The 20,208-nt window shown below is 43.5% G+C and overlaps 1 protein-coding gene across 18 annotated transcripts in view; it reads left to right on the top strand.

Moving 5' to 3' along the window:
* CSMD2 (CUB and Sushi multiple domains 2) overlaps positions 1–20,208 on the top strand; it is a 637,686-nt gene that overhangs the window by 599,600 nt on the left and 17,878 nt on the right. For 13 of the 18 annotated variants that reach the window (XM_078331131.1, XM_078331136.1, XM_078331130.1 and 10 more), the window contains 8 exons: positions 2,017–2,199; positions 6,973–7,149; positions 8,675–8,854; positions 9,263–9,436; positions 11,993–12,166; positions 12,481–12,554; positions 15,627–15,738; positions 16,306–16,485. In XM_078331131.1, the coding sequence (XP_078187257.1) occupies positions 2,017–2,199; positions 6,973–7,149; positions 8,675–8,854; positions 9,263–9,436; positions 11,993–12,166; positions 12,481–12,554; positions 15,627–15,738; positions 16,306–16,485 (1,254 nt within the window). Of the gene's footprint in view, positions 1–2,016; positions 2,205–6,972; positions 7,150–8,674; positions 8,855–9,262; positions 9,437–11,992; positions 12,167–12,480; positions 12,555–15,626; positions 15,739–16,277; positions 16,486–20,208 lie in introns of all 18 variants that reach the window. The other 5 variants (XM_078331134.1, XM_078331135.1, XM_078331132.1 and 2 more) reach the window with 2 other exon arrangements.

Below are 20,208 nucleotides of genomic sequence, written 5' to 3'. Positions count from 1 at the left end.
ATAATGGAGAACATGTGATTATGGAGTGTCTCACAGTCTGAGACTAGACAAGGAAAGGGAATAATCCCGAGGTTGAGAAGTGGAAGAGACATAAATTGAAAGTGGTGGGGTACACATGACTTAAACATTTATTGGCTCTAACAAATTAGATGTGGTCACTCAGATGTTACCATTTGATGCCCACACATGGTTATATGAGGAGATAGATTCCATGACAGTTGTAACTATCTTCTCACACAGTTGTCATTTATTCTGTAATTTTTCTGTCTTTCCTCATGTTTACCATGGCCTGGACTGCTCTAAGGACATCCCCTGTACATTTCTATATCACAAAATGTGTTGGCCCTGTAGGGTGGACCATAGTTCTTGTGGCTTTGTCTCTGTTCTCTACCCTTCTTTACCCCTTGGGTCCTTAGAGCTCTCTTGAGTGGGCTTGTGCAATACCAGCAGCCAGAGAAATGCAGGAATGTAGCAAGAGGCAGGGGGTAAAGCAAATATGAAATGAGAGGGTCTGAGATGTTTAATATAGAGTTCACCTGTATTGCATAATTCGTGAGTAGGGAATCCTCAATGAAAGGCCCAGCATTGGTAACTTTGAATATTTATCATTTCTTTGTGGTGAGAACATTTAAAATTCTCTCCTACAGTTATTTGGAAATATACAATGCATGCATCAAAACATCACCTCGAAGACAGTGTGGCGATTCCTCAAGGACCTAGAAATAGAATTCCATTTGACCCAGCAATCCCATTACTGGGTATATATCCAAAGGATTATAAATCGTTCTACTATAAGAACACATGCACACGAATGTTCATTGCAGCACTGTTTACAATAGCAAAGACCTGGAACCAACCCAAATGCCCATCGATGATAGACTGGACTGGGAAAATGTGGCACATATACACCATGGAATACTATGCAGCCATCAAAAACAATGAGTTCGTGTCCTTTGTAGGGACATGGATGAACCTGGAGACCATCATTCTCAGCAAACTGACACAAAAACAGAAAACCAAACACCACATGTTCTCACTCATAGGCGGGTGTTGAACGATGAGAACACATGGACACATGAAGGGCAGCACTACACACTGGGGTCTGTTGGGGGGAAATAAGGGAGGGACAGTGGAGGATGGGGAGTTGGGGAGAGATAGCATGGGGAGAAATGTCAGATGTAAGTGAAGGGCAGGAAGGCAGCAAATCACACTGCCACATGTGTATCTATGCAACAATCTTGCATGTTCTTCACATGGACCCTAAAACCTAAAATGCAATTTTAAAAAATCACCCTGTACCCCATAATATATACAATGATTATTTGTCAGTTAAAGAGAAAATGAAACTTTTTAAAAAGTAACAAATAAATAAATAAAGGCCCAGGATCGAGATTCAAGCTAGGCTGCTGAGACATGAAGCTATGCTGAGGAGTTTGGACTTTATACTATGGGCATTGGGAAGCCAGTAGAGATGTTTCTGCAGAAAAAAAATTATTTGAAGAAAAAAAGTCAGATGGTTAGTGATTGTTAAGATTAGAGGACAAAGTAAGAGATGGATTCGAAGGATAGTTTACAAGGAAGGGACATTAGTTGGGAGGCTCTTGCAATAGTTCTGGCAAAGAATTGTTGAATGTCTAAGCTAAGACAGTGGCATGGGAGAGGAGATGGGACTACAGAAACAGCAGGTGTTTGTAGGAAAGAGGGGAAGGGGGAAAGGAGGACATGTAGCCAGTTTGAATACTGGTGCAGGCCACAGAGCCTTTCCTCCTTGCTTCCCCTCCCTGTGTGGTTTCCAGGGACTTACCCAGGACCTCATATCTTCATGTTCTTCCACAGTTGTGTAGGAAGGCAGGAGCACATGCAGGTAACTTGTGCTAGGCTCAGTCAGGTGTCTCCTCCCTCATTCATGGGGCCCACTGCTTCCCCTCAGTCACATCCCAATATTTTTCTCCCCCACTTCTCCACTCCCTTTTCTTCCATGAAAAACAACCGGGTTTGTGTGGCTGTGGTCCATAGGAACCAGCACGGGAGTTTGCGGTGACCCTGGGATCCCAGCTCATGGAATCCGTTTGGGGAACAGCTTTGATCCAGGCAGTGTGATGCACTTCAGCTGTGAAGCTGGCCATGTTCTCCGGGGATCCTCAGAGCGCACCTGTGAAGCCAATGGCTCATGGAGCGGCTCGCAGCCTGAGTGTGGAGGTAATGTATGTGACCATTCTGCTTCTCCCCTTTGCCTAGCCCCAGAGCTCGCCCCTGTTCCTGCTCTTATTCCCAGGCACCTGCCCTCACAGAGAAAACCATGGCCCCATTTGAACCCTCGGCCTGGCTGTTAGGGACTGTAAAAGATAATTCATTAGTGCATTTTCATTAGTAATTGAAAGGCAAACATATTCCCACCCTCATCTCAAAAGGGAAGAAACCAAAAAAGACTTAATTTGACCCACTGTTTCATTCATTTCCCACATAGTTTCATTCAGCAGCTATGTGCCAAGTGCTGTGGAATGGGATGGAAACACAATAATAACCAAGATGGACACTGCCATGGTGTGAATGTTTGTGACCTCCCAAAATTTTATGTTGAAACCTGGTCACCCAGTGATAGTATTAGGAGGTAGGGCCTTGGTAAGTTATTAGGTCATGGAATGGGATTAATGCTCTTACTGAAAAAAAAAAATACCCCAGAAACCTCCCTTTCGCTCTCCCATGTGAGGACACAGCAAGAAGGCACCATCTCCGAGCCTGAACAGATGGAGACACACATCTTGCTCTCCTGGGGCTTACAATAAGGGAAGAGGCTACATTAGACAAATATCCAATGTGCCAAAAGATACAAAAATATAATTTTACAAAACCCTTTCGAAGTAATCTAGGCCCTCAGTGGTGTTGTCTGAGGTAGCACCAATAGGAGAAATTACTATTTTTCCATATGTTCCTAAGTTTCTGGGAAAAAAAAATTTTAATCTCTCTCTCCAAAGTCCAGCCTTTTGCAGCTGGCCCCCAAATCTCTGTCTCTCTCTTTCTAAAATACAGCCTGCATAGTACTCTCATAGGCAGGAAGCAGGTTCAGTGGCTGAGAGTAAGGTTGCATGAGAAGATGTGGAAGAGGAGGATATGAAATAATCATCTAGCAAGATACGAGTGGAATGGAATGGGGAAGTGTGGAATGGCCAGGCAGCACTGAGGGCTCACTTAAGGTGGGGAATCATTAATTTAAAGTGAGAGCAGTCAGTGTCAGACTATGTTTTTGTTAAACCTCATTTTGCTACCTAGGTGTGGGCACAGGGAAGACAGTACATTGGGTACAGAGCTGGAGATTTGCCAAGCAATGAAGACATTGGCGAAAGCAGCAAGGGAAAAGAGGGTGAATGTGAGGCAGAGATTATGATGGATCTTGGCATTTAAGCTGGGTAAGGAGGGAGCAGATTTTTGAGTGGAGTCAAAGGCAGTGAGAAAGTGGTAGGATCAATGGATTAGAGATCCCCATAGTACTAATCACCAGAAAACAAATCGCAGAAGGAGGGAGCTGAGGGCACAGGAGGCAGTGGTTAGAGGGCAGGCTGCTGGAAACTGAGCTTGTGGAGTAGTCCTGCAGAGCAAGGGGAGATGCTCTAGCCCGGGGGTGTCCAATCTTTTGGCTCCCCTGAGCCACGAAGAATTATCTTGGGCCATCCATAAAATGCACTAACACTGACAATAGCTGACAAGCTAAAAAAGAAATCACACCAAAAAATCTCATAATATTTTAAGACAGTTTATGAATTTGTGTTGGGCCGTATTCAAAGCCATCCTGGGCCACATGCGCCCATGGGTTGTGGGTTGAACAGGTTTGCTCTAGTCCATCACCATCAGGGGACTCCTGCCTAGGAAATGGGACAATGGAGTCAAAGCCCTCTCCCATTTGTCTTCCCAAAGTCCTGCCTTTCTGGTGGTGCTATTTGCAAAGTTTGTTTCTTAGAATTTTGCAGGCATAACAAGAGAGGTTTGTGGCATTGGGAGAGTGTAATGCAAGGGAGAATTTAGTATATTCTTGTGTATTCATGTGACCCACATCCTCATCCATACTACTGAGCTGCCACAGGTCGAGTCAGTTACTATGTCAGTTACCTGAGTGTTCAGGGACAGAAAGTGGATGGTTATGAGCTTGGACCCAGAAGTAAATGTTTGTTAAATGAAAGAGAGAGAATATACGTATGCACACTCAACCTTACTCTCAGCTGTTAAATCAAATCCGTGTGGCTCTGATGACCGCTCTTGACATACTCCTACCTATCCTTAAAGGTTCTACTCAAACTCCTATCTCCAGTCCCAATAAGATGCCTCCTTTTTCGTGCATTTTCCCTTCAACAATAACACTTAATATGTCATACCTTAATTCATCTGTTGATTGGTAGGTTTCTTAGAATAGACTAAGCTCCTCAAGGGGACACAGCCTGGTCACTGTTGTATTCCAGGCACACAGGCAACACAAATATTTGCTGAATGAATGAGTGTCAAGGCTTATCTGTTGGGCTAAGTATATAGCAATCATTTTGTAGATTTTATTTTGGGACCACATAAATGTTGTACATACTTAGAAAATTAAATTAAATCAAAGATTAGAAACATGCAGTGTCTAAATATCAAAATCCTTGTGGAAACAAATGAACCTAACTGTGTATCAAGTTGATAACTTAATAACCCCATTACTTATTTCAGCTGACTTGAAAAAATGGAACTTGACTATGATGTATATCCCAATGACAAAGAGAGCTACAAAGAAAACTTAAACTGTTCTCAGCAATTGTATTGTTAACAATAATATTGATATTACTATCCTGAACTATTACATATGCAATACCATAATATATATGGATAAAACAAATACAAGTTATTTATTGTCATTAAGAATTAAGATTTTCAGAATAAAAGAGATAAAAGATAAAAATTAAAAAGTTAAAGAAAACCTTAATCCTAAATTTGGATTGATAATATCAGTATAAATTCATATTTTCTCTTTTTAATTATTTTTATTTGTTCAAATGTATGGGGTACATGTGAAATTTTGTTATGTATATGTAATGTACAGTGGTCAAGTCAGGGTATTTAGGCTGTCCATCACCCAAGTACAATACATTTTTCCCTATAGTCACCCTACTCTGCTATCAAGCACTGAACTTATTTCTTCTTTCTAACTGTGTGTTCATGATCTTCAACCCACTTTTCTTCATCTTCCCACTCTCCTGACTCACCCTTCCTAGTCTCTATTATCTGTTTTTCCACTCTGTGCATTCATGTGATCACAATGTGTTTTCAATTTAAGAAGTTACTTTCCCAGCCCTAACTCTAAAGGTCTAGAATCAATGATCAGATCAACGGCAATGAGTACCCTTAGTGCCTGGATTGTGGTCCATTCTCCATTAAAAGAAACTAGACTCTTTGGAGAAATGGCTAATTTCTGGGCTGGGGCAGGAAATATACAAGACAAATATGGAACATCTCATCACTCCAGCAAGGATTCCACCGAAGATAACTGGGGTCATGCTAAATGGACTCAGGAGCCAACTGGAAGAACCCATTGGCCAAAGATGGAGAATCTGAGCATCAATAAGAATAATAATGGCAATGGATGGGAACATAGAAAATATCTTTGGATCCATGAGTTCAAAAATGATTCTTAAATAAACATATTGTTCACTTTTGGAGTTTTCTAGGAAACCAACTCATTATTCTGATATTTGATTTAAAACAAAAACCACAGACAAAAAATCAAGCATTATCTGGCCTTCCTATATGAACAGTATTTCAGCATAAGCAGATATTTGATGATAAGAAATTTCTTTCTTAATGAACTCTAGCTAATACAGAAAGAATGATAGAATTAGAATATCATCACTTTCCAATCCCTAATGAAGTAATGAATCTAGTCAATAATCATCAATGACTGCTAAAACTATTAAGTGAAAAACTAATTGAGACTTCATAATGCCACATTAGGCAGGCAAGCCCGAAATCATTGATGAGCCTCAACATCATGAACAAGAAAACACCCAGACATTCTGTGCCTCCTGATTCAGTGCAATAGGAAAGGCCCAAAACCACCTATGATTACCATTGCCAAAAAGTAGAAGTTGATTACAGAAAGGAACTACAGGGGATAGAGGAGCATGTTAAACTATATTTCATTGATGTAATTAGCAAAATCCAGAAAGTGTGTTCTACAGGACAGATGTTCTGGTCTCTGTAACAAATAAGTTACGGAAGCAGAAATAATAGTCTCTGGTTTCAAAGTCTTAGAGATGTGTCAACCCAATGTCATTTGCGGACCTTATTTGGATCCTGATTCAAACAAATCAACTGTTAAAAAAAAGAGAAAGATGGCTGGGCATAGCGGCTCATGCCTGTAATCCCAGCACTTTGTGAGGCTGAGGCAGGTGGATCACGAGTCAGGAGTTTGAGACCAGCCTGGCCAATGTGGTGAAACCCCGTCTCAACTGAAAATACAAAAATTAGTGAGGTATGGTGGCCCACACCTGTAGGCCCAGCTACTTGGGAGACTAAGGCAGAAGAATTGCTTGAACACAAGAGTCAGAGGTTACAGTGAGCCAAGATCATGCCATTGCACTCCAACCTGGGTGACAGAGTGAGACTCTGTCTCAGAGAGAGAGAGAGAGAAAGGCAATTGAGGAAAATCAAGCACTGATGGGATATTTGGTGATATTAAGCAATTATGTTTAAATTTTTAAGGACGATAATAGAATAGATCATCTTTTTTCTTTAAAAAAAAAGTAGAATTTGTTCAGAAATTTCAAAAGATTCATAGGGGTTTCTCCTTCCTGTCTAGGGGTGAGATAATTTGATGCAAAAGCAGCATGAGAGGCATTTCTATCCACGGTGTTCCAACACAGCATGTGGCTTCCACTCTGGGCAGTTCTCAGTCCCCCAGGTGATGCCCACCATCGTTCTGGTGAATAATGTGCATTTTTGTCTTCCTAGTGATCTCTTGTGGGAACCCCGGGACTCCAAGCAATGCCCGAGTCATTTTCAGTGATGGCCTGGTTTTCTCCAGCTCTATTGTCTATGAGTGTCGGGAAGGATACTATGCCACGGGCCTGCTCAGCCGTCACTGCTCAGTCAATGGTACCTGGACAGGCAGTGACCCCGAGTGCCTCGGTGAGAGCCCTGGCCCTGCAGGCTCCATGGCCAACAGGGGCCCAGATCCTGCATGCTAGAGGAGCAGACTATCCATGGAAGATGGTGCAGGATGGTTGGGATGGTGGGAGCCTGAACAAGAATCATATAAATAGCCTCTGTTGAGCATATGCTGTATGGCAGCCACTGGGTTAAGTGCTTCATTTCGTATGCATGTGTCATTGGATCTTTACCACAACTCCATGAAGTAGCTACTGTTATCCCCATTTTGTATATGAGATGGCTGAGGCTCAGAGAGGCAGAGAATATATATTGGCCTTTTCTCAAGCTCTACCCAATTCCTTGGGCTTTCCCTTTTCTCTCTTAGGATCAAACCCCATGACTCAACCTGATTCTCTTTTCACTTCAGAGTTGCAGCTATCCACCATCTTTGTTGCCTCCTTCTCTCCTTGTACCTGACCCCACCCAGTATGGGTTCCTGAGCACGATGTAGCCTCATAGCTCCCATTTCTTGCTCCTCTCAAGGGTATCCCCAGACCTTTTCCAGGAAAAGTGAGTCACTGGGGGATCCAGATGGAGGGAAGAGATAGGACGAGGAAATGTGACAATATTCTCCCTGTCAAAGTCCTAGTCTATGATTTCAGCTCCATCTGAAATCCCATGTCAAGTTCACTTAGGTTTTGAGATCAGAGCTCACCAAACCCCACCCTCAGTGATGCAATGACATAGGCATGACCATTTTATGGGTCATAAGACCCTGCTTGTGGGCTGTTGTCCCTAGGAGTCCTCTGTAGGTGCTGTTGGACCTATAGAGACCTCCTAGGTACAATAGCAGAAAATAAGATTATACTCCTCAGCAGACAAATTAATTGCCTTATGTGGTCCATTAACATACTTTAGGCTCTTCAAACAGAAAACTTCCTCTCCCTGGGCCCTAGCCTCATTTAAGAACTGAGCCCTCTGGACACTTTGTCTTAGGGAGGGCACTTTGAAAAAGGTGAATCTTCACAGCCCAAGTTGCAGCGATGCATAAGGACCCTGTGGGCAAGGACAGGGCCAATGCCAGGGATTTGACCAAACAAAATTTAAATGGGCAAGCTGAGCATGGTGGCTCATGCCTGCAGTCCCAGCTACTCAGAAGGCCGAGGTGGGAGGATCACATGAGCCCAGGAGTTCAAGGCTGCAGTGAGCCATGATTGTGCCTCTGCACTCCAGCCTGGGTGATAGAGTAAGGCCCTGATGAAAGAAAAGAAAGAGAGAGAGAAAGAAGGAAAGAAAAAGAAAGAAAGAAGGAAGGAAGGAAGGAAGGAAGGAAGGAAGGAAGGAAGGAAGGAAGGAAGGAAGGAAGGAAGGAGGGAAGGAAAAGGAAAGAAAGAAGAAAGAAACTTAGAATGGATAATGCCTAACTGAGATCCTGTGAGGAGACAGGGCATCCCTGATCTGACAGTTTCCCTTCTTGGATGTGTGCAGGGAGTGATAGGGATGGTATTGGAGGAGAAATGGGGTCCAGGCCAGGAGTGAAAAATGTGTGTCTTTCTTATCTTAGTCATAAACTGTGGTGACCCTGGGATTCCAGCCAATGGCCTTCGGCTGGGCAATGACTTCAGGTACAACAAAACTGTGACATACCAGTGTGTCCCTGGCTATATGATGGAGTCACATAGAGTATCTGTGCTGAGCTGCACCAAGGACCGGACATGGAATGGAACCAAGCCTGTCTGCAAAGGTGTGTCTGGGGGCTGCAGATGTGGATGGAGGGCCAAAAGAGATACAAAAGTGAGATGTAGGACCCTGAACATCTACCTAGAAGGTAGAAGGGTGAAAGGCCAAGCCCTCACACCTTTTCAGGGGGTGTGCAGGGTGAGAACTGGCCCCTGAACATCTGCCAGGAGCGAATCAGAAGTACCAAGATGAGGAATGGCCCATGAACATTGAGGGGAGGGTTCTGCAAACAGAAGGCATTGTAAGGTGCAAAAATATCAGAACTCCGACAGAAAGAGGGGCTCCTTTCTGGTTCTTCCTGTTTAGCCCAGACTCTAGGCAGGTGCAGTGTAGTCAGTGATACCAATGATAGTGACAGGGGCTGGTTTCCCAGGACAGCATCAGAACTCAGCCTGCTTTGTTCTCCCTCCAGCTCTCATGTGCAAGCCGCCTCCTCTCATCCCCAATGGGAAGGTGGTGGGGTCTGACTTCATGTGGGGCTCAAGTGTGACTTATGCCTGCCTGGAGGGCTACCAGCTCTCCCTGCCCGCGGTGCTTACCTGTGAGGGAAATGGGTCCTGGACCGGAGAGCTGCCTCAGTGTTTCCGTAAGTTGCTCACAAGGCCCTTTGGTGCATCCTATTTGATAGCTCCTTCCCCTTGCCTCCTCGGAGCTTTGTGGCTGGAAGGCCCAGAATAGGTGGTCCCCTCCCCAAAACCAGGGAGGAGCTTCATCAAAGACACTGTTAAAGAGGAAGGAAGTGGAAAGGAAGAAAATAAGGATCCCTCTATTGAGCCCTGGTGTCAGACACTGTCTAGAGTCACAGAAGGAAATTAAGCTAGAGATATTGTGGGTGTTTTTTGACCTGAAGGGTTGTCAACTGTATGGAATAGTACTCAAAGATCTGGGGGTACCCAGTCCTAGAAACATGTCTGTTTTTATGGAAAATGGCCTGCACAGAAAAGACTTCTAGGAAACCTGTGATTTTTCTGGTGAGATGCTTTGTTTTTATCCACCTGACCCAGTTGTATCCTGAGGAGCCGCAAGTCTATTCCAGGGCTTTTTCTTTACTGAGGTCCCCAGTTACCAGGTTCCAGGTCACTTATTCTTGTCACACCCCGTGAATGGGTTCTGGAAGGTTTTCTCCATGCCCATGCTTTGAACAAACAGTAGGACCTATTTTTCTAATTGCCGTTCATCTAATTCTGCAGAAAACTACCCATATATTCATGACACTGTTTTGGGTACTGTGAAAATTTGCTTTCATCTGGGAATTTCTGCAGAGATTAGGGCCAGCAGCTCAAAACTGGACACAGGCATCTGGAGTTACCCTCTCCAACCTTCACATGCTACCAGGATCAAGCCTGGACTCAGCAACCTTGCTTTTCCTCTGGAGAAATAATTCATATTAACAATGAATTTCGGTCATCGTGAAAAAAATTTACCCATTAGAAAATACCAAAAAAAAGAAAGTAAAATTATCTGAACTCACACTTCCCAGTGATAACCACAATTCAGCTTTTGATTGTGCTCCCACATGAATCACTGTGCATTTTTGCGTAGATAGTGATATGTATACATTTTCTAGAACGAGTATTGGCTCATGGTGTGCATACTGTTTCATAACTTGTATTCATTGGTAGGCCACCAAAACCTTCCCATCAACACTTTTCTACCTTTCTTTATCAACATTTCCTGATCTATGCATCATCATTTTTAATGGCTTTAAAGAATTTCCTTGTAGATACAAGTTGTTTAATCTTTTCCCACTGATGATGAATTTAGATGATCTCCAACTTAATCGTGTTAAAAGCAGTCCTGCAATATGTATTCCTGAAAACTGCCTATCTTTACCCCTACAGTAAAGCCCTAGGCATGAGAATGCTGGGCTGAGGGCAGTCACGCTTCCCTTCTTGGCATATGTTATCAAACTACCTTCTAGAAAGCATCCCAATTTACATTCCCCGCAGCAGTTTATGAGAATGTTTCTAGATGCACATTCTCATCAACAATGGATTGTGCCAGTATTTGTAAAATATTTACCAGCCTGAGGAACTTACAAAGATATCTCATTACTTTAATTGGCATCACATCGCTTATGAGAAAGGCCACACCGGTTGCTCTTCACTTGTCAGCCATTTGTGGTTCTGGTTCTCTCAGTTGCCTCCTTCTGGATACGGCAGCTTCCCATCAGCTTGGTTTCCAAACTGACTTCTGATTGGTCAGCATAGACTCCCCAGCCTTCCAGGCAGAGGCTGCAGGTTCAGCTTCATTTTATTTTGCACGTGGTTATGAATCTCATGAACCTATGTATGCACACACACACACACACACACACACACACACACACATTTGCATCATAGCATAAAGCAATGCTTGACTTGATATCATGGTGAGCTTTTCCCTTTGGTAGTCAATTTTTAATGACACTCTGATGTTTACATGGCCTGAATAAAATGGGTACACCCATACACTACCCACCGCAGTATAAATGTGCACCCTTTGGGAAAAGAAATTTGAAACTATGCATCAAGAGCTGTGAATGTGTTCAACCCTTTAAAAACAATGTGTTCACTCCTAGAGAAATTCTCCTAAGAAAATACGTGTGAAAGTAGAGTTATATGTAACTGTGTGATAGAAAAAGCCCAATATAAGGGTTATGATAAAATACAATTATGGTACAACCACCTGTTGCTAATTGTGTAGCCAATAAGTAACGATGATGTCATGAACATGAGAAATGTTTACAAGATAATGCAAAGTGAATGAAACAAGATTTACCATCGCATGGGCTTGGGTTTGCCGCTCCATGCAAGTTTACATACAATGAATGAATTCTAGAAAAGAATGTGTGTGAAAATGGAAAGAAAGTTTTGGATGGTGGGATTGTCATTTATTTTTCTTCTATGTTCTAAACTTCCTGTGATGTTACTCCATTACTTGGATCATTATTTATAAGCACTTTGAATGTAGAAGAGAGAGGAAGCCCACATCAGCAGCAACACCACAGCAGGTGGAAGCACCTACCTGGGGCTGCCCTGGTTCCCAGAGTTCAAGCTGAACCAGGGAGGGAGCAGCACCAAGAACAAAGGTGGGGTGTGGGACTGGAGGACTGGGTTCTAGAAAGCAACTTAGACCTGCCTTTCTCCCTTTGTCTTCCCAGCTGTGTTCTGCGGGGATCCTGGTGTCCCGCCCCGTGGGAGGAGAGAGGACCGAGGCTTCTCCTACAGGTCATCTGTCTCCTTCTCCTGCCATCCCCCTCTGGTGCTGGTGGGCTCTCCACGCAGGTTTTGCCAGTCAGATGGGACATGGAGTGGCACCCAGCCCAGCTGCATAGGTGAGAGGTCATCTGGGACAGGGAGCATCCTGGCTAGGGTGGGGGGACCTTCTGTTTGGGCCTGAGATGATGACTTTCCTTCCCTGTCTTCAGTGGTCTCATCTGCAAAAGGGAACATGTCTTCCTCCTATGAGCTTCTGCAGCAGGATGTAAAATACCCAGAGCTAGTGTGCTTCAAGGAGTCAAATAGGCAGCCGGGGCCAAGGCTCTGGTTGGGATCTCAGTGGGCAGAGAAGTCAAGATGTGGCTTCATTTTCTTATCCACACCTATTTCCCATGACCATGTGATCTGTATCTTTGTTTTGGCCATCCAGATCCTACCCTGACCACCTGTGCGGACCCTGGCATGCCACAGTTTGGGATACAGAACAATTCTCAGGGATACCAGGTAAGGAGGTCAGCCAAGACAGGGCTTTCCTACATTCTCTCCCTTCCTGTCACTGTCAACATAAGAGGACCTAGGGACCTTCCTCAGGACAGCACTGGGGAGGACAGAGCTTGGAAACCACAGAAAGGAAGTCCTCTGCCTCTTTGGACAGTGCTCCATAGGAGCACCCTGCAGAAACAGAAGGACTATGACATCCATCAGAGAAACTGATGAGGAAGGACAGATGGCATGCAGTTCCACAAACCCTTCCCGGCAACCCCAGGCAGGGTGGTTGCGGAAATACAGAAATGAGTGAGACAGACAGGCCTCTGTCCTCAAGGTGCCCACCCCACCCACAGATACTGGGCTCACGCACGGTATCTGTGAGCATGTGCCACACAGGAGGCAGGCCCATCAGCATGGCTGGCCCGTTAGGATGCAGGCCCTGCAGACACATCTCAGATGAGTTTTGGGAGGAAAGAACTTGGAGAATCTGGGATGGGACACACTGAACAGAGAAAATAAAGAAGAGGAATGTATGGGTGTGTTCAAGGCAGGACAATTAGCTGGAGTCTAAGACGTGCCCAGGAAAATATCAGGGACTAACCTGGACATGGCAGGCTGGGATCTAGTCAAGTAATGTGACTGCGTCAGTGAGTGCAGACTTCACCCACATCCCAAGAAAATTCCTCTTGCCTCAGCTGGGCATCTGGGACTTGCTTGAATGCTCCAAATGACAGGGCGCTCATAACTCACCATGTGAACCGACATCGGTCTCTTTGTGTCCTTATGGACCGGGGCCTCACAGAACACTTCCACACAGTCTGTACTCACTCAGCACATGCTTATGGCCCTGAACTGTTCTAGGTTCTAGGAATACAGTGGGAACAGGACAGGCTGGGTGCCTGTCTGAAGGGAACTGCCTGGCTGAAGACTATAAACAAATAAATAAACAAGCTAGCTTCTGAGAGCACTAGACACTATACAGTGTGATATAAAGTGGTGCAAACGGGGTGGGTTGCCATTTTAGGAAGGATAGTTAAGGAAGGGTGACGTTTGAACTGTGTCCTCCACAATGAGAAAGGCTAGCCCTGTGCAGAGCAGGATGATGTTCCTGGCTGAACAAAAGGCTGGTGCAAAGGAGTGCTGAAGGAAGTGCTTAGCGGCATGGGGGCCTGGGAAACAGGCCAGCTAGCAAGTCTGCAGCCCCGTCAGAAAGGAGAAGGAAGTGCAGTCAAAGAGTGAGGCTGGGTTGGAAAACAGGTTGGCCCTGATGTGTAAAATTAAACACTCACATACTCTATGACCCAGAAGTTCCACCTCTGGAAACATATCCCAGAGGCACTCTTGCACAGGTTACCAAGAAACAGGAAAAGTTGTGGCACAGTCATGTAGTGGATTATTGTACAGCAGAGAAAATGAATGAACTACAGCTCTGCATGACATGGATGAATCTTAGAAACACACTATCAAGTGGCAAAGGTGGCACGACACTACTTTTATAAATATTAAAACCAGCAAAAACGTATTAAATTGTTTAGAGAAATGTATGCACATATGTGATAGGATTTGTTTTTTAACGAGTCAAGGAAATTAACACAAATTTCAAGCTAGCCATTACTACGGAGGGGTGTCGAGGAACAGAGCAGGGAAAGAGCTCCTAGAACATTACAGCCACTTTCAGAACATTCTAGCTTTTTAAGTTGCGTGATAGGTTCAACCTAAAATGTCCATTTTATTATTATACTTTATATGTGTTCCATATACTGTTTTGTGTGTGTCAGATATCACATAATTTTTGCAAAGGCGGCAGCATGGGCCAGGTCATGCATGGCCTTGAAGCCATGATAAGTATTTTGGATTTTACCCAAAATGTCATTTGAAGGCAGCACAACCTGATTCATCGTTTGAAATATTGCTCAGGCTGCTGAGTAGAAAATGAATATCAGGGAATTGAGGATAGAAGCACTTAGACAAGGAGGACACTATTGTCGTGACTCCAGGGAAAGAGGTGAGAAGTGATCCTGAACACATTTTGTAGGTAGAACCAGGAGGGCTCATTGATGGGATGGCTTGTGGGGTTGAAGAGATCAAAGAGGACTTGAGGGGTTTGTTTGTTTGTTTGTTTGTTTTATTGCATTTGACTTGAGGTTTTTGATTGGCACAACGGCATGGATAAAGGTGCCATTTGCTAAGTCAGAGGATGAAATCCAGGACAGAAACGGGTTCAACATGGAGGAAGGGAGTGGAAATTAAGAGTTATACATTGCATTTGCACGTGTTCTAGTCGGTATTAGAGCTACCTACCTGAAGTGTTTGAGCTGGGAAGTAGTATAATCTGAGTTGCAGTGCAGGAAACAGATCTAGCCACATTACACCAAGTGGACTGGGGAGGGAGAGATGGAGCCAGTGGTTGCAGGAGTGTCAAGTCATACTGTGAGGGGCTGGTGAAGGACTAAGGGGGAAACATAACTGAGCAGAGGAGGAAGGACAGACAGAGCGAGGGAGGGAGGGTGGCAGTTCTGTTCAACAGATATTTACAAAGCACAGCTCCAGATTTTCTGGGGGCCATATCTTTAGAGACAAGTCTCCCATCCTTAAAGAATTTGCAATTTCATTGAGGAAAGGGACACATGAACAATAATTTGTATTCTCCTGCACATTTTGTAAAACGCTGTCAAATCCACCATCGCATTTGAGTTTCACAACATTCCAGTGTGATTGTGGCAGAAATGGTCACCCCCACTTTATCCCAAGAAGACTAAGGTTTTCAGAGTTCCATGCAGCCTGTCCTGAGTAAATGTAGAAGCCAGAATTCGGATCCAGGGTCTTCTGACTCCGAATCAGGCACTGTGTCCACAACAGAGTGTAATATTACAACTTTGTTCAGGGCGTTAAATGAGGACTTGTGGAGGAGGCATCATATCAGCTGCCTCAAAGGAGGAATAAAATTTAACCAGGCAGAGAATTGGAAAAAGAGTTTTGCCAGCAACAGCCAGGGAGGAGTCGGGCCATGGGAAAGTGGTCAAGGGACAGATGTAGGAAGCACCACGGGAAGGAAGGGGACCATGGGACTTTCCATCCTTGCCACAGGTTGGAAGCACAGTGCTCTTCCGTTGCCAAAAAGGCTACCTGCTTCAGGGCTCCACCACCAGGACCTGCCTGCCCAACCTGACCTGGAGTGGAACCCCGCCTGACTGTGTCCGTGAGTGCAGACTTCACCCACATCCCAAGAAAATTCCTCTTGCCTCATCTGGGCATCGGGGACATGCTTGAATGCTCTGAATGACAGGGAGCTCACAACTCACCATGTGATCTGACATTGGTCTCTTTGTGTCCTTATGCATTGGGGCCTCACAGAAGACTTCCACACAAAAGCCTTTCTGATACCAGAAGGCAGTCCCTATACCTTAGCAAAGAAAAAACTGTCCAGTGGCAGCAGCAAAAGCTAACAACTACAAGGCCAGGCCTCAAGATGGAGATTCCAAGCTTTTGACCCAATTACTCCTTCACTGAGGAAGTGCTGCAGGCTTAGGTTTCCACCCCAACCCCAGAGTCAACCAAGCTGATATCCACATGGTCTCCATCTTGGCCATTCCTCTAGACAGAGAGCTTGGGGTTAGGGTGGAGGATTGGGGAGGGGGATGCTTGGCATGAAAGGGACTAGAAGGGAAAGGAATTGGATATTCTAGCTAGGAACAGGGGAGTGGTCGGAAGGACCCCTGAAGCCCCTCATCTCCTCAGGTCCAACAAGGTCTTTCCTCTCGTCCAGCCCACCACTGCAGGCAGCCAGAGACGCCAACGCATGCCAACGTCGGGGCCCTGGACTTGCCCTCTATGGGCTACACGCTCATCTACTCCTGCCAGGAGGGCTTCTCCCTCAAGGGTGGCTCCGAGCACCGCACCTGCAAGGCGGATGGCAGCTGGACAGGCAAGCCGCCCATCTGCCTGGGTGAGTGTGCCTGCTCGGGGAAGCTCTCCAGGGTGGGAGGCTGAAGGTGCCAGCTGAGCTAGAGCTGAAAGAGGGCAAAAAAAAAAAAAGGAAGGAATCTGGTTTCCAGGAGCTGGATCCTGCTTCTGAGTCTAGAAGACCAAACCAGAGCAGTCTAAAAAGGAACATACTCAACCCACCCCAGGTTGCCCCTTTCGCCTGGGCTGAAACACTCACAGGATCACACTTCATCGTTGGGCAGAGGAAAGCACTTTCTTCCACCAAACTGGAATGACATATTACACATATTACACCCTTGATAAAACAACACCAGCCTGTAGGTCCCTTGGAGTTACCAGTTTGTCCCAGACCTCCCTTCCACTCTTCTTCATTCACTCGTTCTCTATTTATTGAGAGTTCGCATGGCCCCACTTCTGCGCCAGGCATGAGGGATTCAGAGGAGAAAGACACAACTCTGCCATGTGGAAGACAGACACGTTATCAGATTTTATATCTGGAGTACCTGGAGGAGCATGGAGATGTGCCAAATGCTGTAGGAATAAGGAGGAAGGGCACAAAAGTGGGGTAAAGGAGAAGTCAGGGAGGACTTCCTGGAGAAAATTATGTCTGAGTCCAGTCTTGAGGGAAAGGACTAAGGATAAAGGATTAGTTCAGTGCTGGGATAGCATTAAACTCTCTGATAAGTGCTGACCTCACCAGATGCCCAGCACTGTGCTAAGCACTTTGTATATTTCAACTCATTTAATCCTGACAATAGATCCTGTGAGGCTATTTAATATCTGAAGAAACTAGGGCACAGAGAAGTTAACTAATGTGCCCAAGGTCCCCAGCTGAGAAGGGTTAAGAGCTAAAGATCCATACCCTGATGGTCTAACTTTAGGATCTATGACTATTTGCTATCCTGCCACTCAGAGGGAAGCCTTCAGGGTCAGAGCCTGTATCAGAGCTAGAACTTACTAACAGTGTTTTATTTTCATTGTATCGCTTGTAAATTTCTTTTGTTTTCCACATATAGTAGTGATATAAAGTACATTTACTAAGTTTTTATGGTGGTAGAATATACATAATATAAAATTTTAAGTGTACAATTCAGTGGCCTCTGTTATAGTCACTATATTGCACAGCCATTACCACTGTCCATTTCCAGAATTTTTTCATCATCTCTGACAGAAGCTCCATACCCATTAAACAGTAACTGCCCATTTGCCTGTTCCCTTAGCCCGTAGTAACTGCTATCATACTTTCTGCTTCTCTGAATTTGCCTATTCTAAGTACCTCATGTTAGTGGAATCATACAATATTTGTTCTTTTGTGTCTGGCTTATTTCCCTTAGCATAATGTTTTCAAGATTTATCCATGTTGCGGCATCTGTAGGAATCTCTTTCCTTCTTATGCGTGAATCATATTTCATCATGTGACATCCCTTTTTGTTTACCCATTCACCTGTTGATGGGTGTTTAATTTGTTTCCAATTTTTGGCTATTACAAATAATGCTTCTGTGAACATGTATGTACATATTTTCGTTTTAATATGTTTTCAGTTCTCCTGGGTACATATCTAGGAGAACAGCAACTCTATGTGTAATATTTTGAGAAATTGCCAAACAGTTTTCCAAAGTACCTGCACCATGTTATTCCCACCAGCAGTGCATCAGGGTCCAGTTTCTTGACATCCTTCCCAACACTTGTCTGTCTTGTTTTAGTATAACCATCATCAGTGGGTGTAAAATGGTATCTCATTGTGGTGTTTTTATTGTTTGAGTTTTTAATCCAATTATTTTTTAATTGACAAGTGATTGTATATCTGTAGAGTATACAGCATGATGTTTTGATATATGTATACATTGAGGAGTGGCTAAGTCATGTTAATTAAAATATCCATTAACCTCATATACTTGCCATTTTTTGTAGTAAGAACACAAAATCTACTCTCAGTAATTTTCAAGTACACAGTATTGTTAATAACTATGGTTACCATGAGGTACAAAAGATCTCGAACTTATTCCCCATACAGATTCTGTACTCTTTGACCAACATCTTTCCAATTCCAACCATTCTACCCTCAACTTCTATTAATTAGTTCAATTATTTTAGATTCCACAGGTAAGTGAGCTTGTGCAGTATTTTGTCTTTCTGTACCTGGCTTATTTCACTTAACATAATATCCTCCAGATTCATCCATGTTGTCACAAATGGCAGAATTTCTTTCCTTTTTAAGGCTGTATAGTATTCCATTGTGTATATATTCCACATGTTCTTTATCCATTCATCCACTGATGGACACTTAGGTTGTTTCCATATCTTGGCTATTAGGAATAATGCCACGATAGACATGAGAGTGCAGATATCTCTCTGACTTACTGATTTCATTTCCTTTGGATATATACCCCATAATGGTATTGCTGGATTGTATGGTAGTTCTATTTTTAATTTTTTGAGGAAGCTTCATACTGTTTTCCATAATGGTTATAGTAAATTAAATTCCTACTAACAGTGTACAAGAGTTTCCTTTTCTGCACATCCTTACCAACACTCATTATCCTTAATCTTATTTATAATAGTCATTCTAACAGGTACAAGATGATATCTCATTGTGGGTTTCACTTGCATTTCCCTGCTGGTTAGTGATGTTGAGCATTTTTTGTATAACTGTTGGCCATTTGTATGTCTTCTTTTGAGAAATGTCTGTTCAGATCCTTTGCCTGTTTTTAAATCAGGTTATTTGTTTTCTTTCTATTAAGTTATTTCAATTCCTTCTGTGTGTTCCTTAGATGTTAATCTCTTGCCAGATGTATGGTTTGCAAAAAATTTCACCTATTCCACAGGTTGCCTCTTCACTCTGTTGATTGTTTCCTTTGCTGTGCAGAAGCTTTTCAGTTTGATGTAATTCCATTTGTCTTCTTTTGCTTTTGTTGTCCGCGTAATTGTGCAGAAATGATTTATATTTCCTTGGTGGCTAATGGTACTCAGAACCTTTTTATGTGTATATCTTCCTTAGAGAAATGTCTATTGAATCCTTGTCCATTTTTTTACTGACTAATCTTTTTATTGTTGAGTTGAAAAGGTTCTTTCTCTAGAATACAAGGCCTTTATAGGGTACATGATTTGCAAATCTTTTCCCATTTCATGGGGTGTCTTTTCACTCTCTTGTTGGTGTTCTCTGAAGCACCAATATTTTTAATTTTGATAAAATCCAACTTATCTACTTGGGGAGTTGCATATGCTTTTGCTTTCATAGCTAAGAAACTTTGACACATCCAAAGTCACAAAAAGATTTATGCCTATGTTTTATGCTAAGAGTTTTATAGTTTTACCTCTTACATTTTTGTCTGTGACCCCTCTTGAATTAATTTTTATGATATTAGGTTAGAATCCAAATTCATTCTTTTGCATGTGGATAACCAGTTGTTCCAGCACCATTTCTGGCAAGACTATTCTTTCCCGATTGAATTGTCTTGATACTCCTGTCAAAAATCATTTGACCATAAATGTATGAGTTTATATGTGGAGTCTCTATTCTACTTTATTGATATCCGTGACTATCTTTATGCCATTACCACCCAGCCCTGATTACTGTAGCTTGTAGTAAGTTTTGAAATTGGCAAGTGTCCCAGTCTGGGTGACATAGGGAAACAATGTCTCTGCAAAAAATAAAACAAAAGAAATTAGCCAGAAGTGGTGGTGTATGCCTATAGTCTTAGCTACTCAGGAGGCTGAGATGGA

Source organism: Callithrix jacchus, chromosome 7 (assembly GCF_049354715.1).
Source record: "Callithrix jacchus isolate 240 chromosome 7, calJac240_pri, whole genome shotgun sequence".
Classification (NCBI taxonomy): Eukaryota; Metazoa; Chordata; class Mammalia; order Primates; family Cebidae; genus Callithrix; species Callithrix jacchus.
Note: the sequence above shows the minus strand (reverse complement) of the source record. Positions and strands in the feature narration are given on the sequence as shown.